The sequence below is a fragment of the Calidris pugnax genome, unplaced genomic scaffold, assembly GCF_001431845.1.
Source record: "Calidris pugnax isolate Ruff unplaced genomic scaffold, ASM143184v1 scaffold41, whole genome shotgun sequence".
In the NCBI taxonomy this organism is placed as follows: Eukaryota; Metazoa; Chordata; class Aves; order Charadriiformes; family Scolopacidae; genus Calidris; species Calidris pugnax.
Window position 1 is genome coordinate 10,715,131 of NW_015094509.1, and position 10,623 is coordinate 10,725,753.

General features: G+C 41.2%; 1 protein-coding gene across 1 annotated transcript; it reads right to left on the minus strand.

The window, feature by feature from the left end:
- Positions 1-3,154: 3,154 nt before the first annotated feature.
- Positions 3,155-7,722, minus strand: ZNF706 (zinc finger protein 706). The gene is made up of 3 exons (XM_014965419.1): positions 7,533-7,722; positions 6,263-6,370; positions 3,155-5,625 (listed from the first exon to the last, which is right to left on the minus strand). Exons 1-2 carry the CDS (start codon positions 7,665-7,667, stop codon positions 6,275-6,277), a joined length of 231 nt encoding a protein of 76 aa, XP_014820905.1. The 5' UTR covers positions 7,668-7,722; the 3' UTR covers positions 3,155-5,625; positions 6,263-6,274.
- Between the last annotated feature and the right edge of the window lie 2,901 nt (positions 7,723-10,623).

Sequence of the window (10,623 nt, forward strand, 5' to 3'; positions counted from 1 at the left end):
AGAAGTCAACAGATACCAGTTTCATTATCAGAATCAAAAACCAGCTAAGGTTCTAAAAGGAGATACAAAGCCTATAAATACCTAGGGAAAGATAAAGTTCAGTATAGGTACATTATTTGATGAGGAAGGAAAGAAAATGAAAGATAAGATTTACAAATAAGTAATAAACAGCCCTTCAGTCAGAAGTTAACTAAACAAAGCATGTTAAGAAGTTGAAAGAGAAGTGGAAGTATTCAGAGGACTTAGATGGTATGTCAAGTTGGCAACAGCTCATTACTCTTACCCTAGGATGCTCCAGCGATCAGCCACGTCAGTGTGGACCATGAGTGTTGCTCTGGGAACTCACAGAGCACAGAGAAGTCTGAGAGAGCAGTGGCGTAAGCACAAGGAATTTGAAAAGAAACAGGGGACTTCTTCAGTCAACCTACACCTGGAAAAAGGCTAGAGTAATTTCTATAAAATCCTATTCGTAAATGCATATGGAAAAGTGACTCAGCAACAGGCAGCCAACGTGGATTTGTTAACAACAAAGTATGTTGCATCCCACCACCATCCATCTCCTTCTTCATGAAAACTGTCCCTGTGGCCACAGGCGCACAGGATCCCAAATCTCCCTGTTGCTATACAGGCCTTGTCTTTCCATGAAGCCCTCACAGGTGAAACAGGAGACTCCAAACCATATTGACCATAAAGAAAAGCACAGCACTACAAAACGCCCTCAAAGAGTATGTAGCAAAGGCAAGCTGGGAAGCTGGGAAGATACTCAAGCAGGGTCCTGCAAGGCTTTGCCTGGGATCCATCCCATCCAGTGCATTCATGAACTGGGACTATAGAGTAGAAGAGGACCATCCATAAGGCATCCCTACAATACCATACTTGGATGAACTGTAAATGGCATAGGAGATGGGACTAGATTGGTGGCATCTTGACAGATTTGGTCTGAGACCCAGTAGAGACAGACAGGCAGACACTAAATACACAGGCACAAAATGGAGATATTTAGTGGTACCAAAATGGATCTGAGATGTTCGCAGACCAGGAACTGAGTGCAAGTCAATGTGATGCTGTTGCCAAAAGGCAAGTATCACTCCAGTGTGCATGAACAGCACCACGTATGCAAGTGCCAGAAGTTAACTGTTCCAGCTACTCTGCACTAGCCTCAGCCAGCGCTTTGGGTCACATTTTGGACCACACAATTTAGAAGCACAGTCAAACTGCAGGGGATCCAGAGAAGAGCACCAACAATCCCTAGACTTGGAAAACATGACCTACACAGAGTGAGCCATTCCATTTACTGGGTTTACTGAAGAGAGAAGATCAGAAGGAGAACATGATAGAAACGTTCAAACAAGGGCACCATTTGCTGCATCTATTGCCAGTAAGAACAGCAATTGGCTTAATTTGCAGGGACAAACTCTTGCTGCGACAACTCTCCAGTTGTTCAGTTCAGCAGTGGCACATGCTGCTTACAAGATCACGGGATGCCCTTCATTGGAAGCTTTCAAGAACAAGTTAGAGAAACGCTTGTTAGCCTTGGCAGGTTTGATCCAATCTCAGAGGGAGGAGATTGACTAGAAAACTTTTTCAGATTTCCCTCGCTTCACTGAAAGCTCTCCAGCATTTGGTGACGCGTTGCACACTGTTTGCAATTTTGCAACAGCAACAAACAGGGAACACACAAAGAAGTTTGCCATGCAAAGTGCTGGATGGCCCTCAACTTGATATATTTAATGGACAGTGTTTTTCAGAGGAAAGCTGTGCTGTATTTCCTGAAAAACCTGAGACACTGCTTGAACAGATTCCTGCTGGGTAACAGTGTTGGGACAACTTCAAGATTCCCCCTGTCCCAGAAACCCCAATGCTAAAAGCCATATAAAAGAATTGCAAAATATACACCTAACCTATTTCTCTTTTTTTTTTTTAAAGTTACCAAGGTAATTCCCTCAGTGAATCTCTATTGTGCCTTATCTATATAAAAACTGTAACACAATAACACATTAAAAAAATGCCAAATAATTTTCAAAACAAATTGGCAAAATTCCACAGCCAGAACCTTACACCCTCCCACTGTCTGGACCAGCAGAGCATCGCTGATGCTGCTGCAGAATATGGAAAATCACATACCGAATACCAGTCCAACGCTGAGTTTTGGGGCTGAATTCAAAGCCTGCTGCAAAACCTGCAAGGTACTAAATAGGTAAATCAAAGGCCCTAAAATTGTAGACAGAAGCACAAGCTGACCCTTATGTTGTTTATGGATTCTGCAGGACTAACTGAGTTGGGAAGACCACGTTTTAATAAAAGCCAGATATTCCAAACTTGTTTTTAAGAAAATGGGAAACAACACAGACCTCAAGCCTATCAGTATTTAATGATAAAAGAAATTCCATTAGCTCTTCTTATCAAGATGGGAAAACAGTTCAATATAGTTTACAGAAATGCTACAAATTCCTTCATTACCGTGTGGCTTGCAAACAGCCTGTGGTCATTATTAGCTTTACTTGAGCTGAAGTGTTTTCAGCTCAACAGCAAATAACCAAAAAGGGATAGTCTCCAGGGACGTTTCAAGAGCACTGTGTAAAGCCAACTATTTCCCTAAGGCTACATAGCAACTGCCTTCAACTTCTGTTTTGGATTTTTCACACAGCTTTTTGACAGCAAGAAACCAGCAACCCTTAGAGATAGGTAGAGTGGAGGTACAGAAACTGGCCTAAGTAACAAAAATTGCAAAACTGTTCCCGATGACTCAGTAGACCCTGAGACGGCCTCACCATAATCACACGTGCTAACTTTCACTCTGAGTATCTACAGTGAGACTTTCCAAAACATTTTAAACCCTGCTTAAAATACTATTTCAGATCCCATTTAAAGAAACTCCCAGAGATGGGGGCTTCCAAAAATCCAAAATAGTTTTTAAACTTGCTCCACAAGTACCCCTGACAGCTGAGCCCACACTGGCAACATGAGGACCCTTTACCTAAACGCTGCCCCTGCACAAAGATGAATCCTTCTCAAGGGAACACGGCAAACTGTCCATGCCTATTTTTCTTTTCTTGTAAAGTTTGACAGGTTCAAGCTCCGCATCCAGGAAACCAATTTTATAAGTGCAGTAATACTTGTTTTTAAAAGCAGGCAGGAAATATGACATTTTACATTTTAGTTTTTTAATTCTCTTTAATCAGACACGTTACAATGCACAACTGTGTCTTTACCAGGTAACAGGGTGCCATCCTTCAGATCAGGAAGAGATGATGGAGAACTCCTAGTGCTTCCTCTGGCCTTTAAGTACAAGGAATATTGCAGATATTCTAAATGAGGATGACCCCCCCATATAGTATAGCATTCCCCCTATACTTATAAAGCCTTTATAACAATTCAATCACAGCTTTCATTTATGTTTGTAACTGAGATTGCAGCTACTGCAGCTAGGGATCTATCAAACTGAGGATCAACCTTGCATTCTAATACATAAAAAAAAAAACACCACTTCACAGGGTATTTTCAACTTGAGCATCATAAAGTTTTGAAAATAAACTCTAACTGAAGTTAACCATCCCACTAGCGATGCAGCTTTCCAGCTCTTCAGTGCTCATTAAGAGAGATTGTTTATGAAACAAAATCTTTTTATTTAAGGCTACACAATCTGAATTGAAGGAATAGAACATATATTTCACCTCAGGACCAAACTATAAGGGATACATCCCAGAACATTTTCCAAAGTAAAACCAAATTACCGAATACCAATCAGTGCAAGAAACATCTTTATCCATTTGCACTCAAGAGTATTTTCAGACAAACTACAGCATCAGAACATTGAAGTACCTCTCCCCCATACAGCACAACAGTCGAGAGCAGATTTCTTGCCTTGTGGGAGCCAGTTTGTCAGGATATATGTATCGATAACATTAAAGAAAAATAAATGAAGCGTTACATTCTGATGTCAGGTGTACAAGTGCAGTAGTGGATTACTCTCGGAGGAGAACAACATTATCTATAAAAGTTAAGTGGTATACAGGTTATCCTGGAGTGACTATAATACAGAGAAACTTTATGCCAAAATAAGTATTTACAGAGATACTGTCACAGCAAAGAGGACAGGAAGCTAGTCTCACAGAAGTAGTTCAATAAAGAGCAAATGAGCAGACGAAGACAAAGGCTTTGACTTTATATAATAAAATACCAAGTGCATCCTTTAAGTGAATGAGTCTTTGAGACTATGGTCCTAGATTTTAGGAAGCCATTTGAAGGTCAGATGTACAGTCCTGCTGCGTAGCACAGGTTACCTGGACTGCCAGAATTTTCACATCCCTTGTAACCTCAGTAAATTGCAGCAATTCTAGTATTGTTACTTACTGCAAGGTCAAAAGTAAAGTTCTTAAATAAGCTCCCTACAAATGCCAAAGATGGGATTTTGTATAGCAGACCTTCTCTTCTAGCAACAACTCAGATGTTTCTCCACTACTTCTGTGCTGTACATCTGGGATTAGAACTGAGCCCAGAACACTTTATGGGTAATTATGTTTAGCTGCTGAAATGTTTTTGGCCAGAGAGTTATTAGCCAGCTTTTTCTTGTCAATGCAACTTTAATCACATCCGATTTCTTAAAGTAGCCATATTATTTTAGTTACTTTGGCTCTTTGCCAACAGGCTTATTTTAAGCTGGTTGTGAAGAAAGGTTATTAATGGCCGGCTGCTTTACGTATTTCTTGAAGAGTTGCTACTGAAATAACCAGACGCATTTGTGGGGGAACACGTGTGGCCGACTGCTCAGAATATCATTAAAAATCTTTCCAAATCAATTTTTCGACTAAGAGCAGAGTTGCTTTAACCTAATATTTGCAAGCATTTTTCAAGCCAGCATACCCAGAAGCATTCAATCCTGCCACCTCTCAGCTTCCTCAGCCATCTACCACCTATGAAGCGTAACAGGAGTCTCTCCAGTGCATGACTTCAAGGAACATGATCCCTCACAGTAAAGAAATCCCATTCAAAATGGCTTGCAGTATTTGACTCCAATACACAGGACAAAAATGCAGAGGGAAGTCTCATGATTCTCATGCAGCTCCTAAGGAGTCTGCTGCCCCTTGAGCCAACAACTTGACCATGAGTGAGCGGGCTCAAGCAGGCAGCACACTGAACAGTAAATCCGAGCAGCTTCCCTCTTCACTTTGGATTAATTTACTGTAATGTACATTACTTTCAGTGGAATGACACTGCTCGTGTTTTGGCAGGATGGGGAAAAATTCCACTTTGTCTTTATTTTATAAGGCAGATAATGCAGAAAGTTGAAACAGAACTTCTACAAGGATTTAATCTGTGATATTGTAAAATCAAAGTACTACTTTATTAAATGAGTTACTTTACACAATATGAACATCAATATAATTACAATTGTAAAAAATTTTTTATAACAAGTATGGACTGATTTTTCAGGATTTCCAAATAGGGCACAACTGTACATTTACACAGAATTGTCTTTGCATGAAGCCCAAGAGGGAACAGCATAAAAATATGAATGTTTCTGTAGCCCCTTCATTTTTGCTGATCAACAGTTTTAGAAAAGCAGCTGCAGGTTTGTTATGTAAGGTCTGACAGTAGAAGAGTCAATAGGTGCCATGATTTCACCTATAAAAAACAAGAATAACTCAGTTAAGCTGAACTGTTACCAAACGCTGCTTATGTGAATGAAATACCATAATACTGCTTTTTACCTCATTTCAGACTTTTATTATAACCACTTTCAGTTACAGCCTAACGACTGGCTATTGGGAAATCTATAGTCAATGCAGAGGTTAAGTTTTACATTTTAATAAAGAAAAAGCAGAAAAATCTGCATTCACTTGCATAGCTTCAGGAACAAAAAGGCTGAATTGTTGGAAATAAACTAAACAACTACTTCCATTACATGTGTTGTAGCAACAGACACATTGTGTTTATTATATATAGTTTGTTCAAAGCAAAACTCACATTTCAAAGCAAGAGCTAAACAATAAAGTACTCCTACAACTCTTAAGGATGACCATTTGAAATAACATGAATCCCTTTTAAAACAACCTCCACACACAGTGAAATGCCCCAGCCATTTCACCTACGTATTAGTTTGCTTCTCCTGTGTAACAGTTCAAGAGTATAAATTTAACCTATGGTTATTTTTCATATTAAAGGAAAAGAAGCAAGTTTTAAGTCTCAGTTGCTGGTGGTAAAAAAACTGATTCATAATATAACTTTGACAAACAATCATTTAAAAAATTAAGGTAATAACCTGGAGACAACTTTACGCCTGAACATCAGCCAATTCTGGAGGAAGTGGAGTCTTAGGATGCTTGCTTTCAAAGTGCTGTTTGAAGGTCTTGGGATCCGGCATTTGTGTCTGATTAAAGAGAGACATTTAACTTTATGCACAGTACAAGAGTTAAATGACACTACAAAACCTGTTCCCCCCCCCACGTTTTATTTTCTTTTTCCTGAAGCAAACTGACTGCTCAATGACACCGCTTTAGTGACAGAAGAGCCATTAATTTAGCTGCAGATTAAGACAGAATATTTAACCTCAGATTTTCAGAGAGGTGCTGTTAAGCACTAGTATCACGCTGTTTTTGCATTTAGTGACTGTATTATTCTTGCTAGAAAATCTCCCTACAGATCTTACAGTTCCATGTTGGTTTGCTAGAAAATGTTAAGGAGGTAGGTTTTCCTTTTCAATGCCTAAAAGACAAACATTTATCCTTTTCAGAATTAAATCTTTACAAAAGCTATTTCTTTTGTTTATCAACAGGCCAAAGAGTTATGTGGCATAGACTGATTCTCTACTTGGCACAAGCTCAGACCATTGCTACTGCACAGTTGGAGGCATCAACTGCCCGACATGATTGCTGCTACCACCTGATTTCACAAGAAGCAGAGCTGGTTACAAGTACTAAAGCAAGCAGCCCTTAATTTGGAATCTTATTTAAGACATTCGAAGTGACAAATCTATTCTGGGACTGACCATTTAAGTGAAAATAGCAAGTTTATCCTTCAGTTCCAAACCGAGCATGTTCAGAAAAACCAGCCACAAGGAAAGTATAATTTGATTAGTACTCACATTTCTGTTCTCTTAAGTCATTTATTCTAGTAGAAGTTACTGTGTATCAGACTTACACTAGAGCTTTTGGCAACACTTTTCCTCTCTATGTTAACATCAATAACCAGCGATTCTAAGATGGGCCAATTCTATCACAACGAAAAGATGTTTGCATTTGGAGATTAAACAGGAAGTGTTTTTATACACCATACTAACGGCACATGCAGACCCCTGCACTTCAAAAGCAAGGAAACTACCCAAAACAGATGTCTACATGACCTCTCAAATTTTCTTGTATCTCAGTTATCAGTACAGCTGAGTAATCTGTAAGCGAGTCGCATAACATGCAAATGCTCACAGCAACAAGTTATACAGCCATTTAAGAAGTATTTTAGTTTCTACTATATCATTCTAAAAATTCTGCTCTAGGCTGGAAGACAGACCTGCCTACAATAATATTTTGCCTTACCCTACAGACAGTGCAGGTATATATCAAGGCAGCCTTGGCTGCAGCCTTCTGATCATGTCCTTGTTTCTTTTTTTGCTCAGCTTGCTTCTTGGCATTTTTCTGCTGCGACTGAATCTTCTGCTGTCCACGAGCCATATCTACAAACAAAAAGACGACATTTAGTCTACAAATGTGAGAAACAACTGCTGCTAGCTGGCTCAGAAGCCATAACCAATGGCATAAAGCAGTTATGCACTCTGTCCATAAGGCCTACAACTCATATACAACAGACATCTGTTCAATCTCTTTACTACGTAAAGACTCTCTGGTTTTAGTATCATTCACACCAGAATGATTAGATGATTCTAAGGTTTCTTCCTCTACAAAGAGCATCAAGGCCTACTTTTGAAAAGTGTTTTCCATAGTCAGAATAATTAAACTTTCCTTTTCAGTTAACTGAAACTTATTCTCTAATTCCACAAGTACAGTGAAATTCAGGGGGGTTTGTCGACTTTTGTTTTTTAAAGCTTAAGACCCAACCTTTATTTCTGGAACTTGAAACAGGTTCCAAGAAAGGCAAATCAAGTATTACCCAAGCCGTATTACTGTCTTCTGCTGTATGTGCTTGTGAGCTGCTTTGGATTTGGAAGTGCCAAGAACAATAGGTCATCCCTCTTTCTTCAAGGCTATTTTTTCAGGTGGCCACTCATTTTGATATTCAGCCAACTTTACACGCATACACATTTCTTAAAAAGAAGTAAAATCGCCCCCATCAGTATCCTTTACTCTATACAACACAATGGCATAAAGGAAGCAAACGCTATCGCCCCATGCCATTAGAAGGTCCACCACAAAAAGAAACGAGACACAAAAATCACATTTCAGGGAGCAACAGAACAGCACATTTTACAACAGCAACGCTCCACCTGCATGCAGCCCACTAGGCCACCCAATTCAGCTTACATTCCACCCCCAGAGCAGGCACCAGGCAGGATTCGGGCACACCAACTGCGCAGGCTTCAGAGCATGGTTATATCACCCAGCAGCTCACTTTCCACTATTAGCTCTCTCACAGTCCCTCACAGCCCACGCACAATCCAGTTGTGCGGCTCCCACAGAAGCACAAGGCTTACTATGCAAGCACAGGACAGCCAGCCAAGTCCATTGTTTTCAGGACAACTAGTAAAATCTAATGTTCCCAGGAGGTTGGCTGGTTGGTCACTGCCCCTACAAGCAACCTGGACGTTTGCTATAGGTTTGATATTCAAGAGACACACTGTGTGGTGACCACAGGTCCACCATGTTGTCCTTCCGACAAGAACAGATGGCCTTCCACTCCAAACAAAGACTGACCTACAGCAAATAGGCGTGAAAAGTCCTTAAAACCATTATGAAAATGAATTTTCTATGAAATACCAACTACATCTGGAAGTTCAGCAAGAATTTCTGGACATATAGCATCACAGTGCTTAACACTAAGCAGAAAGACAGTCCCAACACACAAAACAGCTACTGCTGACTGAAAGGCACTTCTCAGGCCACAGTCCAGTTCTTTCACAATATTCAGGACCATCACATAACCCTTTGCATAAGTACTACACTACATCTTCAGTGTTCCCTCCTCTTCCCCCACCCCTCCTTTAGCTTCTCTAAAGGAGAATTTAGAGGTCCATATGGCTAACAACATTTAACACAAGAAAACACAAATTCTATTAACAAGTACAAAGAAATATATGTGCCATTGTACAGTTTCCATATGATACAGCATTGAATAAAACTAAAAATATCAATCTATGTGTCACTGTATGCTAATTACCCTGAAACATCCCAGCCAGGACATCACACTGTTTACATACAACATGGCTAAATGATAACACCGAATTGAACACTGAATTCCCATTAAAAAAACCACACCAAACCACAAAAATAAAAGAAAGAAGAGATATTGCCAATAGCTTTGCATATACTAGAAGGAACTGTAGGTTTTATTTCAGTTCTATTTTACTGGCATTACAGGAATCCTCCAGAAGTCAGTGGGTTCCTGACTGAAAATACTCAGATGTAATAAAAAAGAATGATGTTTATAGTGTTTGCACCTTACTTTGTATTTCAGTCCCTTGATAAGAGCCTGTTAAGTAGTACCTCGCAACAGCCAAGCACACTGAGCACATATGTATTTGGCAACTGCTGGTTTTAGTTAAGACAAACAAGAAAACATGAACAAAAACATCTGTTTAAAAATATCAACCCCTATGTGATGCCCAAGACTAAAAATCCCAGATAATATAAAAAATACCACCAACTTAAATACTGCAAATTACACTAAGACATTTGAAATGCACACAGTGAATACTCAACTACTGGAAAAATCAAGATTATTTGGACTATTGGTATTTTAAGTGGCAAAAATGATCCCAAAGTTCGTTTAAAAGAATGACGAGCTCATCTACAAGACTAAATCTGTACTTCAGTTGCACAAGAGAGATAAGTGTTGTTTTCCTCTATCAGGCAACACCCTCAGAGAGTCCAGCAAACCGGCCGGCCGTTTTGAAATAATAATGCGTGACCGCGCAGGAGGCCTAACGCCACAGAAATAACGTGCTGCCAAAGCCTAATGGCAACGGCAGGGCCAATACAAGGCAGCGAGGCCGGAGCCTCGCCGTACGCGGGGTCATTTCCTTGTAGAGTAACCACAACCTGAGCAGAGTTTCAAGTCCTAAAACTGGACACCGACAGCTGCTTCCGCTGTCACTTCCAGGAACAAATGGCAGCTTGAGGTACCCTGGCTCCCCCGGCCCGGCGACCAAGGGATTGGGGCCGGGGGAGCGGCAGCCTTCGCCCTACACCACGGCGAGGGCAGCCCGCGGCCTGGGCCCGGCCTGAGGCGCGAAGGGGAAGAGGGAGGCCGCGTCCCCGCCGGGAGGGCGCCGGGGGATGGGAGGAGGCCGCGTCCCGGCCAGCACCACCACACGCTGGGCGGGAAGGCAGCCGAAGAAGGAAGCGGGCCCCGGCGCGGAGCCCCAGGCGCGGGAAGGCCGCCCAGGAACGCAGCGCGCCTCACCGCCGGGCCGCCCCCTTTCCTCTCCTCTCCCCCCCCCCACCCCGGGGCGGG